At 38.0% G+C, this 23,622-nt stretch overlaps 2 protein-coding genes and 1 long non-coding RNA gene across 6 annotated transcripts; all 3 read left to right on the plus strand.

Moving 5' to 3' along the window:
• The first annotated feature begins 232 nt into the window (after positions 1 to 232).
• On the plus strand, positions 233 to 20,179 carry LOC114305486 (Ran-binding protein in the microtubule-organising centre protein). Of its 4 annotated transcripts, none has more exons than XM_082895832.1 (13): positions 233 to 2,132; positions 2,341 to 2,442; positions 4,442 to 4,522; positions 14,713 to 14,822; positions 14,957 to 15,092; positions 15,216 to 15,314; positions 15,767 to 15,872; positions 15,966 to 16,417; positions 16,509 to 16,688; positions 17,091 to 17,288; positions 17,510 to 17,830; positions 17,985 to 18,077; positions 19,824 to 20,179. In XM_082895832.1, the coding sequence occupies exons 1-12, from the start codon at positions 1,851 to 1,853 to the stop codon at positions 18,075 to 18,077; spliced, it is 2,160 nt and encodes a 719-aa protein (XP_082751958.1). In that variant the 5' UTR covers positions 233 to 1,850; the 3' UTR covers positions 19,824 to 20,179. The 4 variants fall into 4 exon arrangements, with proteins under 4 accessions (XP_082751958.1, XP_082751961.1, XP_082751957.1 ...); XM_082895835.1 differs by lacking the exon at positions 19,824 to 20,179 and adding an exon at positions 18,151 to 18,227; XM_082895831.1 differs by lacking the exon at positions 19,824 to 20,179 and having other exon boundaries at positions 17,985 to 18,227.
• On the plus strand, positions 8,126 to 8,566 carry LOC145802944 (uncharacterized). The gene is made up of 2 exons (XR_014344784.1): positions 8,126 to 8,221; positions 8,257 to 8,566. It is a non-coding gene; the product is annotated as an uncharacterized LOC145802944 (long non-coding RNA).
• Positions 10,482 to 12,585, plus strand: LOC114305487 (uncharacterized). The gene is made up of 3 exons (XM_082869773.1): positions 10,482 to 10,890; positions 11,779 to 12,286; positions 12,409 to 12,585. Exons 1-3 carry the CDS (start codon positions 10,482 to 10,484, stop codon positions 12,440 to 12,442), a joined length of 951 nt encoding a protein of 316 aa, XP_082725899.1. The 3' UTR covers positions 12,443 to 12,585.
• Positions 20,180 to 23,622: the final 3,443 nt, after the last annotated feature.

The following is a 23,622-nucleotide window of genomic DNA, read 5'->3' on the forward strand; positions in this document are numbered from 1 at the left end:
TTTCGTTCTTTTTTTTTTTTTTTGTATTTTTGGTATTTAGTGAATTTTTAAAAAGTTTTTTTCATAATTTTTTTAATTTTTAAGTATATTTATGTTAGGTATATCTAAAAATTAAAAAAATTGTTTAAAATATTAAAAAAAAAATTCAATAAAAACAAAAAAGCACGAAAAATAAAAAATATAATTTTTTGAAAATTATTTTGAGAAAAATAAAATCAAACAAGCTGATTGATTTTTTTTTGAGAAAAAGTTATAATTGCTTTTATAAAGTAAATATCATTAAAAAAAATAAAAAGGCCCCAAATAATATTGATTCATGTTGTTTTGTCACACGCCTGCCTTTCCTTGCATGGTTAGTTTCCCTTGTCCAAAGTCACATCATTGTGATGCAAACAAAATACACTATATAAATACTATACTCATGTACATAAAAATTTAGCGAGCCAAATTTATTTGGGCTTTACTCCGGTCAGTAATCTGACTGTTGGGCCTGTGATAGTTTATTATGGGTCTCGTTTTGATAATTTGAATTATTTAATATGTAGAATTTGTCTAATACTATATGTTTGTAAAAAATAACGTTGATCGGATATTGATAGTTATCTCATCATATCAGATTTTTGTCAATCGTTTATTTTTTTACCGTTAATTTTTTTTATACAAAACTAATTTAATTATGTAATTATCGATATCCGATTAACGTGATTTTTTTATAGGCATATAGTATTCGACGAGTTCTACACATTAACGGTTTAGATTATCGAAACAGGATCTGTGATGACCCCCATAGGCTCAACAATACCTTCCAATCGAATCACCGACGGGAGAGAAGTAAGCCGCTTATAAAAAATAATAAAGGCAAAATTTATATAAAAATTAATTTAAGTTTTGCAAAGTTATTTTTTTGTCAAATTTTCTTACAATAATTTACATTTTTCACAAATCAGAACTCTTATTTAGAATTTTTAAAATTACAGAAAATTTTAGATAATTGCACCAATAATAAGAATTTATCTATTTAAAAAAAAACAGTGAAAAAAATGATATTCATCTAGATACATTCGAGCAAGTAGAAATTAATTGGTGATAAAGTAACAAATTTTTATTTTTATTTTCGGTTCTGATTGGTAGCTCGAATAACAAGGCTCGAAATCTGGCGAGTTTTTTTTTTTTTTTTTTTTTGGTTGCAGGATGAAGAAGAAGAAGAAGAAGGGAAAAGAAAAGAAGGGAGAGGGAGGAAGAGGAGGAGGAGGGGAGGGGGCCATAAAAATCGGTTGGAGGAGGAGGGGAGGCTGGGCAGACGACCGGGGCTGGCAGATGACGGTGGTGCTGCAACGTCGGCGGGGCTAGGCAGACGACCGGGGCTGGGCGAGGCGACGGTCTGCTGCGACGATCGGCGGCGGTAGTGGCGGTGGCAGTGGCGATGGCGAGGCTCTGCTTCTCCTCTGCTTCTTCCCTTCCTCCTCTCTTCTCTCCCTCTTTCTCCTCTGTTTCCTCTGTTTCCTCTCTTCTCTCACTCTTTCTCCATTTTGAGCCGTTTCAAGCCTCTAAAAATCGAGTTACGAGACATTTTCCTTTTATTTTTTAGCTCTTAATGATGTTTATGGCTTCTATACACATCTAGTTAAACCTAATGGACACGTGGCAGTCATGTGACCGTCCAATCTAACTTAACCAGCGGTAGCCGTCTTTCTTGCACTCACCGAATCCTGTCCCCCATAAATCAACCACGCCATCCCTTCCCTTCCCTTTCCCTTCCCCCTTTTGTTTTCTCTTTCCACTTATTTTCCAAATCCAAACCAAACTCGCGAACGATTAAAAAGAAAGAAGGAAGATTTTCTCAAGAAAATATGGAATCGATGCCTGTGAATTGGGAAGCTCTCGACGCTCTAGTCATTGATTTCGCCAAATCTGAGAACTTAATCGAAGACTCTGCAGTTTCTTCATCATCACCATCATCGTCGTCTCCATCTTCTTCACCTTCGTCTTTCTCTTACCATTCGCGATTGCTCATTCGCCAGATCAGACGGTCATTAGAGGTCGGTGACATTGACGTCGCCATAGATCTTCTGCGAGTTCACGCACCGTTAATCCTTGACGATCACCGACTTCTCTTCCGATTACAGAAGCAGGTAACTCTAATTCTTCGTTTTGTTTGGTGAGAAAGAAAGGAGAAGAAAATGAAATCCCTAGACTTGTGCCTTTTTTGACGTTTCTCTTAGAATACCTAACTTGGAAGCTTAAACAATGGATTAAGGCTCAGTTAAATGATTTCTAATTTTATGTTCTTGATATTTTGTAAGATTTGATTTGTTAATTAAACTGAACTTGTTTGCAAAGAAATTTATTGAGCTATTGAGGAGAGGAACTGCGGAGGATCGTGATTCTGCAATCAATTGCTTGCGGACAGCACTTGCACCTTGTGCCCTTGATGCCTATCCGGTATGCTCGAATTTGTTTCTTTTCCACATTCCTGGACTTGCTTGCCTTACTTCCGTCTTCTTAGTATGCCCGTTGTTACTGATTCAATGAACAATACGCATATTCACCATAAGTTTTTCTTATATAAGCCCAAGGGCTTCGCCTGCTGGATGAGGCTTGGGACCTGGGGTTTGCTTCCTCCAAGGTCTTAGGTTCAACTCCTCTTGCCAGCAGAAACTCTTGGAACCACGGATCACAGGACTTAAAACCTTGTTTTGAAAGCCTTGTTCAGGCTGGAGGGACTTAGTATGGTGCGTGAAAGTTGGCCCAAAATGTCTTACATAACAAACAAAAAAAAATTCTTATATAAATTATTTTTATGATATAAATACTTGATTTTGAATGGGCACCTTATGGTATGCTGACCCAGCAGTAAAACGAAAGAAGGCTACATATCTTTGTAGTAGATTGGAAGTTCTCGAATCCACGAGAGGAAGCCTTGAATCCACAAGAAGTATAAAACTATGTAATATTATTAAACTGAGATACTCCAATGAGGGTTTACATCCCTATAGATAACAGTAATCCTATTTCTAACAAGACAAAATAATAAAGAAAAATGAAAAAGTTATTAAAAATTTTGAGTTAAGCTCAAATTTGAGAAAATATAAAGTTTTAGAAATATATTGAAACAAACTACATCAGAAACAAAACTTCTAAATAAAATTATAACTATATTAAGACTTTATAAAATATGCAAAAACGCAACCTTGTCCCAAAAATGACTTAGATCACAGCGTAGCTATGAGTTTTGATCATTGCGCCATTTTTAATTGAACATGGGTGTTTTTCCTGAATCCAACAAGTCCTATGCCATACGCTTCCCATTGTTTGGATAATTTAGGGGAGAAAAGAGACGGGGAAAAGAGTGTAATGCTTCCCTTTTGTTTGGGAAATATAGAGGAGAGAAGAAAAGTGATTGACGTTTTATTATGTTATTAATAGGGGTATAAAAAGAACTTTCTGCAAAAAAAAATTGGACAATAACTAGTAGTTACTAACTCCCATTCTCTTCCACTAATAGAGGGATTAAAAAAGTGGGCTTCAAGAGATCATGGTTTCTCTTGATTTCTTTTCATGTTTCTCTGTTTCTCTCAAGCTACACAAACAAAGCAAGTGATTAGGGAGAAGCAAGTCCGTTTTCTTTTCTTTTAAAGCACCCATTTTAAATGGATTGTAGTAAGAAGTGTTATTTGACGTGCAATTCAAAAACTTAAAAACATGAGTATAAGGTAAGTGATTTTCAAGTATTTTGGTATTGCTTAAGAATATATGTTTTTTTGTTTTTTTTTGTGTGGATAATTAATCAAACTTTATTGAAAAAGTATCAACATGATGCAAATAATACAAAAAAACGGCCTCAAAAGCGCAACCAAACTAGCAAATCAAATCCTCTACAAAATCTACAAAGGCCAACACATCCAGATCTACTAAACCTGTCACCCAACTATACAATACTATAAGAAGCCTCCTCTTTAACCAAGGGATGGAGTGAGCCACCCCTTGAAACACCTGCCTATTGCACTCCAGCCAAATCAACCACATCAAACAGTGCGAAGCAAGCATCCAAGCCTAGTATGACTCAAAACGATCCCATGCATAGTCTTGGACTGTCTTTGTGAAACTTAGTTAGGTATAAATTTTATAACCCTTATGCCCTTTGAATATTCCCTTCTAGGTGAATATTGATATTTTAAGTTACTTATGTGCTATATATGGTGTTCCGAAAGAAGATTCCTGGGAGCTGTAAATGTGAGGTTTTCACATGGTATCTTGATTTTTTGATTGCCCTCCTATTTCATTAAAAATCCACAAAATGTTGTTGGAAGTTCAATAAATTTTGGTCTTCTTTTGTTATTCTGGTACAATGTATTTTATTTATTGATTGATTTGTGTTAATAATTGTATATCTTTCTCTTTGTCCTGATGTGGGTTTTGACATTTTTGTGTTTGTTTCAAGGAAGCATATGAGGAGTTTAAGCATGTTCTTCTTGCCTTTATCTTTGACAAGGATGACCAGAACTCTCCAGTGGCAAATGAGGTGGGCTTCAATTTATGAGAGTGCTTACAAGCCAAGTTGATGTCAATTCATGATACCTTAGGAAATTCAAAATTTCTTTTGCAGGAATTTGTATACTGGTTTTTCTTTTTTGTTAAGTAAATGTAACTATTTCATTAATGGTGCTAACAATACAACAAAAACAAAATCTATGACTAAGTTAGCTTTCTTGTGAAGTGGTTATAGAGATTCCCAAAGGACATAGAAAAGACATAATGCTCATATTTGGCTGCTAAGTACCTCTCTTAAATATACTGCATTTAGAAAGCTATTATTTGATATAGAGACTTTCCAGCAAAATTTGCCCATGTATAACTTGATTAACTAAAATATGGTTTCCTTTTTGCTCCACATCTTTCACTTATATTGATATGATTCTAGAAAAGAGTTATATAATGTTCTTCTATTTGCTAAATTCATGGTTGGACGATGAATCTACCTATAAGAGTTTAGTATTTCATTTGGCGGAGGTGGATTTGGGTTTTCCCACCCAATTGAGAATATATTATGCATTGGTTTTACAAGATTTGGTTCAAATGATAAGGTTCAGGCTCTTTGGAGATGTGCGTTGTATGTGCCCCTTTTTTTTGGATCTTATGGCTAGAAAAGAATGCTATCACTCTGTTTGGTTGCAACTCATTTTTTGTTTTTTAATGAAAAATATGAAAAACTTGTTTGACAAATTGTTTCCAAAAACTGTTTTTGGGAATTTTTTTTCCAAAAAACAACTCACTTTTGTTTCCCAAAACACGAAAACATAGACAAAAACAAAAATAAAAAATGAAACAATTTTTTGGTATTTTCCACAAATCAAAAGACGAAAGCACTACCAAAGTGTATGATTTTTCTAGGAGAAAAGTGTTGAGAGCATATGGTGGGAAATTTGTTATTTGGCTTTTTTTTGGGATTTAGGGCCCCCCTACTTTTATAGGGATCACATTATTCTAGAGATTGGAGAGCTATTTGATGGCCTTTTTGTCCCTTCTCCTTGTAGTTGCTCACTATTTTGTTTTAATAAATTTCTTTTGTTGCCGATCCAAAAAAAAAAAAGGAGATAATATTACTTCTGAATTCATAGGTCACAATTGTTCTTCAGTATAATTATAAAGTGGTTTCTTACCAGTTGTCCAATGTTAGCCTTGAGATTTTTTTTGGATAATTAACAGTATGTACGTATATTAATCAAAAGGCACTTATATATCTACATGGAAATATAAATCCTCCAAAAATCTGTAACAGTTAAAAGGAAAAAGGAGACCCCAAAAATACGAGGATACTAACAATGCTCTTTTCAAGCAATGAACATGACACTCATCCCTTCAAATGACCTCATGTATCTCTCACATCAGGCGTAACGGAGTGGTCTCTCATGCATCCTTATCACCACCCCTCGGACAATCCCTGTTCTAGGAGGCAAGTTGGCCTCGTACTGACCTTAGCCTGTACTCCAAAGATTACCATACCTCAAACTTTTGTAACAATTGCCAATGCAAAAGAAGATGATTGAGACTTTCTTTTTTTGCACAACCAACACCAGTTCAACATGACTTTCCCACTCTTTCTCAAATTAGCAATCATCAAGATAGCTGGAGAAAGTTGCTTGAATTAGGAGTTGACAATTATGGTAGTTTTTGCACAGGAGTCCTGCATATTAGTTAATTGAGGATTGTGAAGCATCTACTGTTTAAAGGAAGCTTAAGGAGGATTTGTTTTAGGCTGAGATAGTTTGACCACATATCAATATAAAATCAGAAAGAAAATAATTGTTTTTTTCTGAGAATATCAGATCTGCATACTATTAGTTAGAATCCTGAGTAGTAAACTATTTTGCCAGGAAAAACAACTAGCTATAACTTTTGTTTTGTTAAGAAGACAACGGTCTTTTTGACTTCCAGGTAGTTGGAGTGTTTGTAACATTCCTATATCAAACCTATGTTATATCATGGCCATCAAAATAAGGTTTTGATTTTGATAGAAGAGGATTATTACTCTTATCTTATGTGACTGGAAAGTTAGTTATACTTTGGTGGCATGCATACTGGCAAAAAGCTTTCTAAATTGTCTTGCAATTGTTGTGTTGTTTGAAATTGATGATGCTATATGTTCTTTTATGATATCCGTGGGCTTAATGTAATTTATTAACTTTAACTTAGTTTACTAAAAGTTTTGAGACGCAGAGAACGTTATTGTCTTTTTCATTTGATTGACATTAGCATCAGTGCATAACTTTAATTCGTTAAAGGGTCTTAATACATCACCTGGGTCAATACCTAGTTCTGTTTTACTATTCCATTTATACCTAATATGGCTGATTTTCATTGCTGAATCAAGTACTATCATGATAATGCTTTTACGGAGAATTTTTAATGAATTACTAAGATAAATATTTGAAGCAAGACCATTTGGGGAAATTTGGTGGCAAAAGAATCTGCTTAGACTCTTTTTAAATACTCGGAAATCCCTTTTCTTCTTTCCTGAACTGCAGCATAAGAAAATACAATTATTTTTTGCCTACTAAAATGAGAAAGTAACCTTTTCTGTGTGAGCATTTTTTTGATCTCTGGGTTCATGTTATATTTCTTATTTCAGCTGTTGGCTCAAATCAAGTTTCTCATTGCTTTCGGATTGATGTCCTGTGAAAATTATCTATTGCCCATATTTCATTGTTGATTTCTTCCAACTGTGTTATTGTTTTTTTCTTTTTGGTTTTCCTCGATTTATTAAATAACATGGTGACCTCTTTTTGCGGTTCACTTAAAAGTGCAGTTGGTTTGTGATGCGGAATATAAACAGCTCAAAGAAGAGTAAATTTAAAGAAAGCTGTGATATTTGGAAATTGGAATGGTTTCAAATAGAAATCGATAGGAATAATACATAATCATGTTTCTAATATTATTAGAATTTTATTTTATGATTATTTTTGTGTTTCTAGGATTTTTAGGCGAGGGGTATTTTGGTAATTTTATATTTGCCTACATGGGCTATAGGAGTCGCCTATGGGTCGTCTTGTGGGACAAGTTATTTAATTGAGTTTTATTTATGTTTCTTAGTTGGTCTTAAATTAGTTTTGGAAGTCTAAGATATTATAGTAGTTTTTTATTTTTTTATTTTAGTTGGTTTAGGAAATTTCTAAAGTCTATATAAAGCCATGTAATGCCTCTAATTCAATAGAGTTGATATTTTTATAAAAAATTAAAGAGCTTTGAAGCTTTTTTATGAATTGTGTGATGCAATCAAACCCTAGGTGCGATGCTTATGAAATCTAGGTGTGATGCTCAGACCTATCTTCTTCTTTTTCTTTCTTCTTCTTTTATGTTCAATTTGCTATTCTCGGATTACTATTTACAGCCCTCTAAAAGTGCATTTTTCAGCCTCAAAACGCCATCTAATCATCCTCAAATCAACTCTAATCCCTTCCCCTACCTATTAGCCTTCAGTTTACTCTTGAAGCCATAATTTACTCACTGTTTAGGCCATCAAATAACCTCTGTTTTGAAATTCCAGCGCTGTCCCTATTTGTCTTGCATCGATTTGGTATCAGAGCTTAAGGTTTCGCCATGATGTTTTCACATTGTGGGAGATGTTAAAATTGATGTATTATTGATTGATTTATGTTATATTACAATGATTCCTATATATAGAAGAGAGGATGTGGGAAGAGAATAGGTGAGTGTGTAGTAGGTATGGAGTAGGTGAGTGTAGTAGGTATGGAGTAGGTGAGGAGTAGGTGGAGAGTAGGTGAAGTAGGTGAGTGTGTAGTAGGTGGTAGTGGTAGGTGTGTAGTAGGTGAATTTTAACAGCCCCCCGCAAACTCAAGGGGGATAGGAACTAACCAACTTGAGTTTGGAGAGAGTAACAAAACAAGAAAATACATAAAAATAAAAGAGGATAGGAGACACTGTATGGTCGTGTCAGACCATTGGTGAAGACACTGGATGGTGGTGTCATAACGTTGTAGAGGACACTGTATGGGGGTGTCATAACGTTGTAGAGGACACTGTATGGTGGTGTCATAACGGTGTAGAGGACACTGGATGGCGGTGTCAGACCAATGTAGAAGACAGTTTATGGGGTCATGTCGGACCGTTGTAGCAGACAATGTTCTGACAGTTGTTGTGACAGTTTACAGAGTCTTGTCGGACTCATAAAGGAGCTAACCGGAATCAATGTCGGGACAGTTTACAGAGTCTTGTCGGACCCATGAAGGAGCTGACCGGAATTAATGTCGGGACAGTTTACAGAGTCTTGTCGGACCCATAAAGGAGCTAACCGGAATCAATGTCGGGACAGTTTACAGAGTCTTGTCGGACCCCTAAAAAGTCGCACCCTCAAAAGGTGTGCCCAATCTTTCAAAAGGCGTGCCATCAAAAGGCGTGCCCAATCCATAAAAAGGCGTGCCAGATATGATGGCGAGGCACGTGAGTGCCTTGGCTGGCGCGCCCGTTTGTCGTCTGGCGTCAAGTGGCGCGCGATACGCGTGGCTGCCTCGGCTATTTAACCAAGACGGAGGCTGAGGCTGAGGTAGAAGCTGAGACAGAAAAACTGAGAGAAACCTCTGAAAAATTCTTCGTTTTGCTGAGAAAGATACTCTGTAACACTCTGTTACCCAGAAAAATGGCTTCGTCTTCTCGCGGTCTGCTCACTCTCTTTCCCGACCTCAACGAGTCAACAAGAGAGATAACTGGTGCGGTGGCACTGGAACCTCAACCAAGTGCCCCGGAGTTTGCTCCGTTGAACTTTCCTATGCGGTCTGTGGAGCAAAGAATGGCAGTGCAGTCGGATGTGGAGGCCAATCAGTATACATTGAAGTCATGTGCGGAAACCATGACTGCGGTTACAAATTTGTCGAACCGGCTGCAGAGTAGGACAAATGAGGTGCAGCAGTTAAACGCCCAGCTGGCTCTGCTCCAACGCATGTATAAGGATGCGCGAGCAGAGATAAGTGTGCTAAAGGCAGAAAATAAGGAGCTGAAGCGGAAGGCCACCGTGATGTTTCGATTTGGAGGGCCGCCATATGCTGCAGTGGAGGAGCAGGGAGGAGGCAACTTGCTTAGCGGATTGGAAAATACGGAGGCAGCACCGTCAAGGGCCGCCCAGGACGGAGGCAAGAAGAAAAGGCCGGCGGCATAGGCGAAGAAGTGATGGCCGACTGCAGAAAAGAAAACAAAGCTGTTGGTGTTGTTTTTTTTTTTTTTTTTTTTTTTTTTTTTTTTTTGTAAGTGTAAAATTGTGATCGGGGTGGAACCCTGAGATGAATAAAATATGGTTTGGTGTGCAAAGCGATATGGTATGAATGGAATTGGAAAAAGATTAAAAATAATGTGAAAGAAAAATAAAGAAAAAATAAGAAAAATATATTTGAAATAAAAAATGAAAGATGGGGGAAATAAGGAAAGTGATTTGGAGAAAATAAATAAAAATAATGGAGTTGGAAATCAAACGGATTTTTTTTTTTTTAATATAATATAATAAAAAGATATATATATATATATATATATATATATAATAAAAAAAGTGGGGAACAACATGATGTCTTCGGGGATCGTGTTGAATGATGGTGTGCATTGGGTGACCTTTCACAGTGGGTGGGTCACATGGAGAGAGAAGAACAACACACATATGCATGTGCTCTCTCTTGCTGTCTGTCATCTCCTTCTATGTATGATAGGAGAGAGAGAGAGAGAGTCCAAGACCAAGAAGAGAGAGATTAAGAAGAGTGAGCAAATGTTGAAGTTGGCGAACTGGTCGGGCGACGGCATGAGCAAGCGACGGCTCGGGTCGCGGTGTTGGTGTGTCCGGAGCTGACGAAGCCAACGAACAAAGGCGCAGTGAAGGTTAGTAGATCAGGTTGCGGCGGCTGCTGTGGACTGGTATACTGTTCCGGCAAAGGGATCTGTATGTACTCCTCGAGGGTCTACGAAGGTTGACCTTAGAGAAGGAGATGACTGCATTATGGAGATATTGGCGACACTTCAACCTTGTGGATGCCATCCCCAACCCATCTAAAGAACAACTAATGGATGTTGTCCAGAGGCATTTTATGTCACAGCAATTGGATGAGTTTGCCAAACATAAAACCAGCAAGAGAGAGGAGAGCAGTGATTCTGAATCAAAGTCAAACCCAAAACCAGAGCTGTACAATTGGTTGACGAATTTCCACAGGGATTTGATTGCAGGAGCGTTGATGGGAGGCGTGGTGCACACGATTACGGCCCCAATCGAGAGAACGAAGGTTATATTGCAGACCCAAGAGTTGCAGACCCAAGAGAGCAACATCAACATAGTCGCAGAGCCTCATCGGAAGTTCAAGGGCATGGTCGATTGCATAGTCCGTATGGTCAGAGAAGAAGGTGATTGCTGAGTACATATGGATTGGTGGTGCTGGCATGGACCTCAGAAGCAAAGCAAGGACTCTTGCTGGACCTGTGAGTGACCCCAAGAAGCTTCCAAAGTGGAATTATGACGGATCTAGCACAGGACAAGCTCACACCTGGTGGTGAGCCAAGTCCAACAAACAAGAGGTTCAACTGTGAGAGGAGGGGCAGTGGTGGTGGACTCAAATATATTTCAAGGTATGTGTAGAAAATTCTGGCGGATTAGGTTGAGGTCCGGCGGACGGCCAAGGTGAGGTTGCCGCCCGCCGGTGAAGCGAAAATACTAGGTTCTAAACCTGCTCTGATACCATGTTAAAATTGATGTATTATTGATTGATTTATGTTATATTACAATGATTCCTATATATAGAAGAGAGGATGTGGGAAGAGAATAGGTGAGTGTGTAGTAGGTATGGAGTAGGTGAGTGTAGTAGGTATGGAGTAGGTGAGGAGTAGGTGGAGAGTAGGTGAAGTAGGTGAGTGTGTAGTAGGTGGTAGTGGTAGGTGTGTAGTAGGTGAATTTTAACAGGAGATCCAACACAAGTGAATTGACTTGGGAAGAAGGTAAAGCGCTTCTTAGAGAACATATTCGTCTGGGAGATCTTCAAGATGATTTTCTTGATCAATTGTATGCTCTTAAGTAAGGTGATATGTGTGTGATTGAATATGCAAGAAAATACAAGAAATTATTTATCAAATTTGGAGTGGTAGAAAGTGAGCGGATGACTATTGCTCGTTTCAAAAGTGGATTGAGATTTGGAATTAAAACAGAGATGTCTCATGCATATTTAGAAGATCTCGAAGATGCTATTGAAACGGCTATATAGTTTAAATTTTTTGTAAAATTTAAGGAGAAATCTACAGTTTTGCAGCGTGTGCATGATGGAAAGACTGTCCAACAAGAGAAATCAATAAAAACTCTTAAACCAAGGGCTAAAGTGCCACAAGAAGATGCAGCAAAACCAAATATTGTTTTTAGGGATGGAAATCGTACACAATTGAAGTTGCAAACCAATGAATATGTTCAGAATTTTCCTAAGATGACAGATGACCAAATTTTGAAGGATAACGAGGTACTTATTGATGATCCAAAAGCATCTCAAGAAGATCTAGTTATTACTCAAGTAAAGGCTAGAGTCGAAAACGAGGAATTGGTTGCTATGGAAGCTGTAGGGACTGAAGAATCAAAGCAACCAGCTGCCAGTGTTATGCAAAATATGCCTTTAATGGATGTCAAGGTTGAATTGCATGGCACCATTTTGATTGAGGAAAAGGCTGAGCATATGGAATCCATGATTATTGATACTAGAAAAAGCATTCAAATTGATTGCAAGCAGTACATTGCAACGCCAAAAGAGAAGGGAATGGATGGGTAGAATTTTGCAACTCTACACTTGAATCAATTTAAGGGTTCATCTTCTACTTCAATTGATTTTGTCATTCCAGAAAAATTTAGTTTTAGAGCTGAAAATATCTTGTTGCTTTCATTGCTAGCTCCAATGAAGAAGAAACGATGCTGCCAACTTGAAGGTTTTAACATAAAGCCGTTGATGCAATTCCGATGCTTGTGGATGCTTATACTTCAATACTACAAAACTCGAGGTTGAGTTTTTTTCCAACCAAGGAAGAATGATGCGAAATATAAACAGCTCAAAGAAGAGTAAATTTAAAGAAAAATTTGTATGGTTTCAAAGGGAAATCGATAGGAACCATATATAATCATGTTTCTAATATTATTATAATTTTATTTTATGATTATTTTTATGTTTCTAGGATTTTTAGGTGAGGGGTATTTTGGTAATTTTATATTTGCTTACATGACCTGTAGGAGTCACCCATGGGTCGTCTTGCGGGTCAAGTTATTTAATTGAGTTTTATTTATATTTCTTAGTTGGTCTTAAATTAGTTTTGGAAGTCTAAGATATTATAATAGTTTCCCTTTTTCGATTCTAGTTGGTTTAGGAAATTTCTAAAATCTATATAGAGCCATGTAATGCCTCTAATTCAATAGAGTTGATATTTTTATAAAAAGTTAAAGAGTTTTGAAGCTTCTTTATGGATTGTGTGATGCAATCAAACCCTAGGTGTGATACCTATGGAATCTAGGTGTGATGCCTAGACCTATCTTCTTTTTCTCCTTTCTTCTTCGTTCTCTTCCAAATCATCAGTATTAAGCTTTCCAATTTCATTTAAAAACTCATCTGCCTCAGCAACCTCTGGTGGTTCCTCTATTTCAGCATCAAGAAGTAAATTTGTTTTAGGGCATTGCCATGCCATGTGACCCTTTATACCACACTTAAAACAACCATCCTTGTTGTCCTTCCGATCATCACTTAAGGAAACTCTATTCTTGAAATCTGCAGCAGTATTGCCCTTAAATCTTGTGCAGGCACTGGTCTAACAGATCTGCCATGATCACTCAGTTTACGAAGGGCTGCCTCCCCAGCTTGATAAGTAAATTTCCTATTGAGGGATTGTTTCATATTCTTCTCAATTTTAAATGCCAACTGAAACGCATCATCAACGGTAAAGATTTAATAAGTCACCATGGCGTTGCAAATTTCATCTCTTAAACCCGATTTGAACCAAGAAAGTTGACATGGATCTTCAACACCCCTACATCGAATCTTTAGCTCCTAAAATTTATTCATGTACTCGACCACTGTCAAGTTTCCTTGTCTGAGATTAGTAAGCCGATCAAAGAGTTCATCTTGATAGTCATATGACAAGTACTTTTGTTTCATTCGCTATTTCATCTCCTCCCAATTAATAATGGGTCCTGCAATCCGGAGTTCATGTTCCAACCCAGACCACCAAATTTGGGCTTGACCTATAAGCTTCATTACAGCAAATCGAACTTTCCGATCATCTGACATATCAAACCAGTCAAAGTACATCTCCAATGCAGTAAGCCAATCCGAAAAAACTTGAGGGTCAATCCTACCATCAAAATCTAGAATGTCAACACGCACTTTCTTTGTTATATCTCCAGCGGTATCATATGGATCTTGCTTCGCATACCTTCCAAGCTCAACAACTTCATTGGCTATATCCAAAAGAGAAGCATGTAGCCTCTCTAAGGGACGCAATGCATTAGGGTTAGTCAGATCCTGTGGCACCAGAATCGTCTATTTCAGTTTCTTCCTCAACACCCTTTCCATGTGTTTTGCCCTATTGGCTAAAGAAGATTCAGAACAATTTGCAGCACTTTTACTTTTCTGAGGATTGGAGGCTTCACTCTCAAATATTTTTGCTTCCAATGCATCAACCCTTTCCATGATCATGTGTAGAAAATCATCTCGCTGTTTATCTGTGAGTTTGCCCCTAAAACTTCGACCGCTTCTAGTTGCCACAGGATCAATTTGCTATGAAGCTTCTTTATGGATTGTGTGATGCAATCAAACCTTAGGTGTGATGCTTATGGAATTTAAGTGTGATGCCTAGACCTCTCTTCTTCTTCTCCTTTCTTCTTCTTTTATGTTCAATTTGCTATTCTCGGATTACTATTTACAGCCCTCTAAAAGTGCATTTTTCAACCTCAAAACTCCATCTAATTACCCTCAAATCAACCCTAATCCCTTCCCCTACCTATTAGCCTTCAATTTACTCTTGAAGCCATAATTTACTCACTGTTTAGGCCATCAAATAACCTCTGTTTTGAAATTCCAGCGCTGTCCCTATTTGTCCTGCATCAGTTTGGCTCTAACCATGTCTTCTTTATAACGTGCATGTTCAGTTGTTGGACTTTATGTAGTGTACTTGTTGGAAGTATAATATGCTTGGCTATATTTATTTCAGTGGTCTGAAAGGAGGAGGTTTGACATTGCTGGGTTGATGTCCTCTGTTTTAAGAGCTCATTTGCAGGCATATGATCCGATCCTTTCAATGACATTGAGATATTTGATAAGGTTAATCATCAGCTTCTCATTCATCCACTTTCAATGAACATTGATTCTCTGTCTCTCTCTCTCTGTGTGTCTCTCTCTCTCTCAAAAGTCAGAATTATTGTATCATTCTCTGATGTTCTCCCTAAAATGTGCAGCATACATAAAGGATTTTGCTTGCGTCAGGGAATTTCATCACCCATTTCAGATCTTACTGAGAGGTTGCTCCTTGAGGAACGTGACCCCCCTGCAACACCACAGGAAAGTTTGTATGAGGCACCTCCATTTGATGAGGTGAGTCATTTAAAAAAAATCCCATTTCCCGTAGTTGTCACTAAGCAGAACACCACAAGTATTAGCATCTGTGTGGATTGTATTGTAAATTAGTTTAAATTTGTGAGTTTCTTCTGATTTCAGGTGGACATACAAGCCCTTGCACATGCTGTTGAGCTGACAAGACAAGGGGCTGTTGATAGCCTGAGATTTGCTAAGGGGGATTTATCTCAAGCATTTCAGGTTGCCATACTTTTTCAATGTATTATGTTTGTTCTTATATTCTTGGTAATATTTTGGTTGCTCGAAAAAATCTCATCATTTTTCTTTGTAAGGCTCCTTCCTTGTCCATGTCCTATTTTTATTTATTTTATTTTTTAGTTGTTGAAAGTTTCCATGTCAGCATTCCCATATGATAGCATTTTCATATCTGTTCTTCTTAGGCTCACCAAATAGTGGGGTTGTCAACAGGATTCTTAGAATCTCATGACATTTGTTATTTAGGGACGAGCCTATAACCCACTTTTTGATGTAAACATTGTTCAAAGTGGGATGTACAAGTTCGCAGTCCATTTGAGTTATGGACTTGTATGCCTTTGTCTGATATGCTTTCTTTTGTAGAAGTGTTATTGACATCTAGTAAGATTGCTGGCTTTGTACTATAGTTCATGTCATCTTGTACTTGTATGTTACAGAATGAATTATGCCGGATGAGATTGGATGTTTCCATGCTTGATGATCTTGTTCGTGAGTATTGTGTTTATAGGGGTATTGTGGACTCTGTTCTTGCATCCCCTTCTGGTGAACACTTGAACTCTTTCATATTTGAATTCAAGGTTTTTCATAATTTTTATCTATTGATATTTCTTACCAACACAATTTTGATATCTACAGAATCAGGAATCCAAATTATGTCTGGTCCTTTGAAAGTTAATCAACCAGAGCCTGGATATTGTTCATCAAGAAACTGTTCCCTTGAAGTTGAGTGTGCAACCAGTAAACATTCAGATGGTGAAACTTCCATTAGTAATGCTCACATGGATGGTTCTCCTGAAATTAATGGTGATGTGGTGAGCATGGAAGGTATGGACACTGAAGAGCGATACCCTTGTGAGACAAGAAACAATCATGATGACTGTAGCACCAGTGGAACTCAGCATTCTCTAAGTTCAAAGGTGTTGCAAAGAAACAGAAGTCATGGACTTGGGGAAAGGAGCAAACGCAAGCGCTGGAGGGGGAGGCAGGAGAAGCCAAGTCTCATTCCTGAAGTCCTCAGTGGAAGCAGTATGCAAGAGGTTATCACTAGTACCTCACTTGCCAGCACAAGTCTGTTAAAGGAACAACAGGTATCTAGCTGTTGTAATTTGTTAATTTATTTTACCTCTTTATATTATTACCTTGTGATGGATTCTTGTTTAAAAAATTGTTGTTCTGTAGGTTTCTGAATCACATAACGATGTGGATATGGTTAGCAAGGGTGAGGACAAGTATGAGATTGTGCTGGGGTTGAAGGAACTAGCTAGTAGAGGAATGGCTGTGGAGGTTGTGGAAGGAGTAAATGCCATGGACTCAGATTTTTTTGCACAAAATCCTCTTTTGCTATTCCAACTTAAGCAGGTAAATGTGAGCTATAGTATTAGGGGTTGTTTGGGGTGTCCTAAATAAGTATACTTTTTGTCTTTTTGGACTAAAAAATTGAGGAAAAAAATATGGATGTTTTGGGTTAACTTTTTGACTTTTTATGAAAAAATATGTATTAAAAAATTGTAAAAATTGGTTTGTAGGGGAAAATTAAGATTGGGAATTGTGCAGCCGTAATTGTTGACTTTTGGTGAATAGTGTTAACTTTTTAACTTTTTGAGTAACTTTTTGACATTTTGGCTTTTTCTTATCTTCCCAAACTTGGCCTTAGTATGCATCGCATGGCAGAAAGACATTGAGGGGAATGAGTTTTTTTTTCTTCCTTTTTCCTAGAGTTTTGGAGAAACATGCACATTCTGACCTTTTTGCTGGCCACAGGTTGAATTTCTGAAACTGGTCAGCTCTGGTGATCATTCTAGTGCACTAAGGGTTGCCTGTTCTCATTTAGGTCCTTTGGCAGCTAGTGATCCAGCTTTGCTGAAGCCCTTGAAGGAGACTTTGTTTGCTTTATTGAGACCTAATGAAGATGCACTTGGGGGAGGCTTGCCCTTGCATGCTCTTGCAACTTCACTCCAGGTATGGCATTTCCTGCTGATTTCACAAGATTAATGTGTACAGCTGTAAGCTATACTGTTCACATGATCACATCTTCAACATAGTGAATTGGATGATAGTTGCTTCTAAATATTCAGCCTATGAACGTGGGTATTTTGACAAACATGGTGTACCCATACCGGGTACTGGTACTTTGCATGGTTACTTCTGTGGAACATAAACACATGTTTGGTCATGCACAGGTTGCGATTGGTAGGAGGCTTGGTATTGAAGAACCCCAGCTTATGAAGATAATGAGAGCAACCCTTTACACACATAACGAGTGGTTTAAACTCCAAATGTGTAAAGATCGGTTTGAAGGAATTTTAAGGATTGACTCCTTGAAAGAAGTTAGTAGTCCTTTTCTTTCCGATGCTGCTATGAAGTCAAATGCAGATACCTGCACCCATGGATCTTCCCAAATTGCAGTATCTTCAAGCAGTAGGATGCAAGAGGATGGTAACAGTCCCACCCAAGTGTCATCCAGAGAAATCTGTGATGAAAATGCAATACTTAAAGTAATGGTGAGTTCTGCACACGTTTTTTAAAGTTAAAATAGTTTTTTCCTCATGCAACCTCAATGGAACTATGGTATGCTTTCTTTTTATTTTTTAATGTGGCAAGGATATTATATGATTAGTTATTTACCTCGGTTACTTATATCTTGGATTGGTGCAGGAATTCCTTGCTTTGCCGAGGGCGGATGCTATCCATCTTCTTGCACAGTACAATGGAAATGCCGAGACCGTCATCCAGCAGATATTTGCATAGGTTAGTAACGTACACTGTAGCCAAACTGTTTTTATTTATTCATTTTATTCTAATGTTATCCATTTGTGTATAGGTTTTCAATTTAGATATACAAACAATTGTCGGGGAAAATCTGTGATTAAATTATTGGATTGATTTTTATAGTTGTCAGTGCGGATCGATCATCTTTCATGTATTAGTTCTTTGACAATAATCACTGGAAATTAAAAGTAGATTGGGTCTGTATGCGTCCAAGAGCAATTATCACTGTCTAAGGGCCCGTTTGTTTTTAGAGGTAAAATGGAAGGGATTCGTAGTGAGAGAATTGATAGTGAGGGGATTAAGTAAAATTATGTTTGTTTTGATGATAGTTGTTGGTGTAGGAATTGTTAAATTATTTTTATATAAAATAATAAAACAAATAAAAAATACAAAAACATAAACATTAATGTTCAGAAATAAAATAAAATTGCCCAACATGTAAAAAAATAAAAAATAAAATAAAAAAAATAAAATAATGATTTTTACTTAACAAAAAATATAAAAAATTAAACATTAATGTTAAAAAAAAAAAGCCCAACATTTAAAAAATAAAAAAAATACTTCGGCCAACTATTTTCTAATACCAAGTCTCAAGCCTTTTCATAATCCCTTCTCTATCTCTCAAAACAAACATAACATTTATTTTTATTTCACTTCCATATCAATCTCAATCCTCCTTTTATCTCCCAAAACAAAAGGGGCTTGAATGTTAGTTTTGGTGTGCTCCTATTATTAGCAAGCATATGGCTTGTGTAGTGCTATTTTCATATTTAAAACTTTTTTTGTGTGAATATTCATATTTAAAACCTATGTCACCAAAAAATGCTAATAACCTAGCGAATTACATATTAGTATGCATGTTTCGAAACATAGTACACTTCTGTTTCAAAATAGTAAATTCTTTGATCTAAAATGATCTCAAATGTTTTTTTTTTTTTTTTTTTCAATGTATTTCCTTAAATGTTACTTTAAGGAAAAAAAAAATCAAATATGTGAACTAAAATTTAAGGTGAGTTAAGTTTTGATAAGATAAAAAATAAAAAATGAGTCATAATTTTTGTAGAAGTAATTTGCTTCATGAATAAATATATATATATATGTTATTGGATACTTAATAGTTAAAAAAAAATTACTCTAGAAGTAACTTAAATTATATAAGTTCACTTCTATTATATAAGTAACTTAAATTATATATTATTGGATACTTATTAAGTTCACTTCTATTTTAGAGAATGTGTGTACCACCACGTTTCTATCCCTGTTCCATGTACCATAACAATCCACGTCAGGGGTAACACTTTAAAACTAGAGACATGAAGATCTTATAACAGCATGAAACATGGCACTGCAAGTGCTTTGCCAGCCATACGTTGTATTAATCTCGTATGCCATAGAGATGGCAGCATTGATCAAAGACCACCTTTTTTTTTTGTTGGAACCTTTAAAAAAGACTAACCGCTGAGATTGAACTCATTAAACTCGATCAAGGCGAATCAGGTGCTAGGCCAAGGGTATTAATAGGTCTGTGAAAAGGGGAAAAAGTTTTGATTGTCCAAACATGCCATGAAACCTTGTACTTGACCTTGTTTTGAAAGAGAAAATCTGAAGTTTGAATTAATCAAATCAAAACAAGTCCTCTAAGTGGGAAGCGTTATTAGATGTGTATTATAAGAACTGGTTCATTCTACTTTTGATAAATGAGTTACGTATTTTTCTCCAATACAGTTGTGACAAACAGGTTATCATTGTAAAGAACACAGCAACAACATTATGAAATCTGAAGTAGAAGACATTGGGCAAATTATTAATACCTAAAAGCGCCAGTTATATTAAAGTAATTATTATGTTGGAGTTGAGTCCTATAGTTTCTCATTTGTCATGATCTGGACCTTATGTGATAGATATTGGTGCGTTGACTCCCTTCTTCTATATCTTTGGAGATAGATAATTGATATATGACCTATTTGATGTGGAAGATGCCTAATTATTTTAGTATAGGAGGAATATTAGTTGCCTTTGTAATTTGGTTTTTATGTGAATTTGGTTCTTATAATTCTAATTGTATTAATTTTGTTATTTAATTTTTCATATTATGTCAATTTAATTCAATTTGTTAGTATATTGTATATTCATATTGTATATTAATAGTGTTAGTCATCATTGTAGTCCATTATTATGTTTATGCTTTCATAATTGTTGTTCCCTCTCTCTCTTTATGCTTTCGGTGCAACGGCACCCAATGTCCCTCTTCCTCTCTATAAAAGAGAGGTGTAAATCTCCTTGTAATTACACAGATATACAACAACTGAACAATTCAGTATTTCTCTCTCTATTCTCTATCACTCTCTCAAATTATTGTTTCATGGTATCAGAGCCCAGTGTTGCATTTCTGGCAATTTTCAATTTTGGTGTTTAGTCCCGTACACAGTGGCATACATCAAACCGCTCGGAATTTCCTCACGATTCCAACGGCACCAATCCCGTCCTCAGAACACGCTCCACGCGCCCTCACGCGCCACCTTTGTCTTCGGCGCGTCACCACCTCCGTCACCACTCTCACACGCGCCCGCACGCGCCATCTGTTGCACCTTGCTTCCGCCACGCGCCTCCACGCGCCCACACAACCGCGGCTGACGTCAGCCCTACCACTCCCGTACGCCGCGCCTGCTACTGTGCGCCTTTCGTGCGCCGCTTCACTAAAGTGCACCCGTGTGTGCCAAAACGGCTACCGTGCGCCGCGCCTGCGCCTGTCCGCTATCGTGCGCTGCCGCTTCCTGCTAACGTGCTCCTTCTTGCAGCCTGCTAACGTGCGCCGCTGACATCATTGCTGACATCATCTCTGTCCAGCATACCTTTCCTGGCTATTTTCGACCTTCCGGACTCACTGGTACACTCTGTTTTACCTAATTTTGCTCCTACAGGTCTATTCCTCTTGCTTTAAATCCTACTCAACTCGTATTATGGATCGTCCTGATGCCTCCCATCCCATTTCCGTTATTTTGAATGGTTCCAACTATGTTCTGTGGGCCCAAGCCATGTCTTCCTTCCTCAAAGGCAAGAAGCTCTGGCGAATTGTCACCGGGGATGTGACTAAACCGGTTAAAGACAGTGTCACTACTGAAACTACTGCTCATACTGCTACATATGAAGACCAACTTGAGGAATGGGACAGTAAAAATTACCAAATCATTACCTGGTTTCGTAATACATCTATTACCTCTATCAGTCTTCAGTTTGGTCGCTTTCAGCTTGACTCTGTAAATACTCCTGCAAAGGACATATGGAATTTTTTGAAAGAACGATACCAGACTACTGGTCTTGCCCATCAATATCAACTTCAGAACCAACTTCATCGCATGCGCCAAGAATCCACTCAGTCCATTAATGACTTCCTTTCTCAAATGTACTCTGTTTGGGATCAGCTTGCTCTTTCGGAACCAACTTGGCATAACCACGAAGATGCTGTTTTATTTACTATCTATCGCAACCAGCAAAGATTGGTGCACTTTCTCATGGCTCTTACTTCCTCCTTTGAGCCCGTACGTGCCTCTCTGCTTCATCGCCATCCATTGCCCACTCTTGAACAAGCAATTTCTGAGTTGCTCTCAGAGGAGACTCGTCTTGGTACACTTCAAACTCATCATGTGGACTCTGTTCTTGCCACTCCTCCGTCCCGGCCATCATTTACCCAGCGACCCACTGCTTGCCTCTATTGTCAGAATCGGGGCCTTTCTTCAACCCATCTCCTGGTCAACTGCCCCGTCAGATCCTGCCGCTACTGCAACAAACTTGGTCCTGGTCATCTACAACAGGATTGTTATCGCAATCCTTCCCGATCATCCTCCAACAGCCACTCCTCTCGCGGTGGCTCTTCCCGGGGAAACTTTCATCGTTTCGGGAATCAGTCTCATCACACCGCTGCTGCTGCTTCCGGGAATCAGTCTCATCACACTGATGCTTCTGCCTCTGCGGAGTTCTCTGAGTCACCTGCTCCGTCTACATCTCGCTTTTCTCCGACAGATGTAGAGGCCATGCTCAAACAACTTCTCTCCTCATCTGGTACACCTCCTCCTACTGCTTTGTCTGTAATCCCAGGTAACTCTTCTTGGTATTTTGACTCTGCCTGTTGTAATCATATGACCTCCAGTTCTACTATCTTTTCTTCCTCCTCCTCATCTCCTCCTTTTCCCTCCATTCATACTGCTGATGGTTCCCTCATGTCTGTCCGTCATGTTGGTACTGTTTCCACCTCTTCTTTATCTCTACCTCAAGTTTATCATATCCCTGCTCTCACTTTAAATCTTATTTCCATTGGTCAATTATGTGAACTTGGTCTAACTGTCACATTTTCTGCTACTGATTGTTTGGTACAGGACCCTCAGACGGGGCAGACTATTGGGATCGGCCGTAAGCATGGACGTCTCTATGAACTCATTCACCTTCATGTTCCTACCTCTCCTCAGATCGCTGCTCCTACCTCTACTTCCTCATTATCTCCCTTTCATCTTTGGCATTGTCGCTTAGGGCATATTTCTGTTAATCGCTTAAAGTCTTTGGTTTCTAGTGGACAGTTGGGTCATGTAATTCCCGATCATTTCGATTGTATACCCTGTCAACTTGCTAAACAACCTGCTTTATCATTTAATAAAAGTACTTCTGTTTCCCTTGCACCTTTTGATCTTATACATTCGGATATTTGGGGACCCTCCCCTACTCCTACTATGGGGGGATCTCGTTATTTTGTTGTCTTTATTGATGATTTTTCCCGATTTACTTGGCTTTTTCTCATGAAACATCGGTCTGAACTTAAACACATTTATTATCGCTTTGCCCAAATGGTCCACACCCAATTCTCTAAAGTCATCAAAATTTTTCGCTCTGACAATGCCATGGAATATCGGGATTCAGATTTCCTTTCCTTTCTTCAGCATCATGGTACACTGCCTCATCGTTCTTGTGCTGGCACGTCCCAGCAAAATGGCCGCGCTGAACGGAAACATAGGCATATCCTTGACACTACTCGTGCTCTCCTTCTGTCTTCTTCCTGTCCTGAAAACTTTTGGGGGGAAGCTGCCCTCACTGCTGTTTACACTATCAACTGTGCTCCTACCCCTGTCATCCTTAATCAAACTCCCTTTGAACGTCTGCATGGCACTCCTCCTCCTTACGCCAATCTCCGGGTTTTTGGCTCTGCCTGCTTTGTTCTTCTTCAATCTCATGAACACACCAAACTTGAACCTCGTTCTCGTCTTTGTTGCTTTCTTGGATATGGAATTGAACATAAAGGCTTTCGCTGTTGGGATCCTATCTCTAAACGTCTTCGTATCTCTCGCCATGTCGTTTTCTGGGAACACCAAATGTTTTCCTCGCTCTCCTCATTTCACCTACCCACACTTTCCACTTCTGTACTGTTTACTAATCCTTCCATCGATCTTTTCTCTGCTGATTTTGATACAGGGTCTTCATTCATCGAGACACCCTTGCTGACTCCTGATTCTGTCCAGCCTGCTCCCTCTGAAGGTCT

Source organism: Camellia sinensis, chromosome 1 (genome assembly GCF_055761805.1).
Source record: "Camellia sinensis isolate YWXY chromosome 1, ASM5576180v1, whole genome shotgun sequence".
In the NCBI taxonomy this organism is placed as follows: domain Eukaryota; kingdom Viridiplantae; phylum Streptophyta; class Magnoliopsida; order Ericales; family Theaceae; genus Camellia; species Camellia sinensis.

Coding starts and splice junctions, on each gene's coding strand:
- LOC114305486 (XM_082895832.1), top strand. CDS start 1,851: ATGGAATCGATGCCTGTGAATTGGGAAGCTCTCGACGCTCTAGTCATT. Junction 16,418..16,508: donor GTCTGTTAAAGGAACAACAG/GTATCTAGCTGT, acceptor GTTGTTCTGTAG/GTTTCTGAATCACATAACGA. Junction 17,831..17,984: donor ATGCAATACTTAAAGTAATG/GTGAGTTCTGCA, acceptor GGATTGGTGCAG/GAATTCCTTGCTTTGCCGAG.
- LOC114305487 (XM_082869773.1), top strand. CDS start 10,482: ATGACTGCATTATGGAGATATTGGCGACACTTCAACCTTGTGGATGCC. Junction 10,891..11,778: donor CCGTATGGTCAGAGAAGAAG/GTGATTGCTGAG, acceptor AGAAATCTACAG/TTTTGCAGCGTGTGCATGAT. Junction 12,287..12,408: donor AAAGAGAAGGGAATGGATGG/GTAGAATTTTGC, acceptor TTTCATTGCTAG/CTCCAATGAAGAAGAAACGA.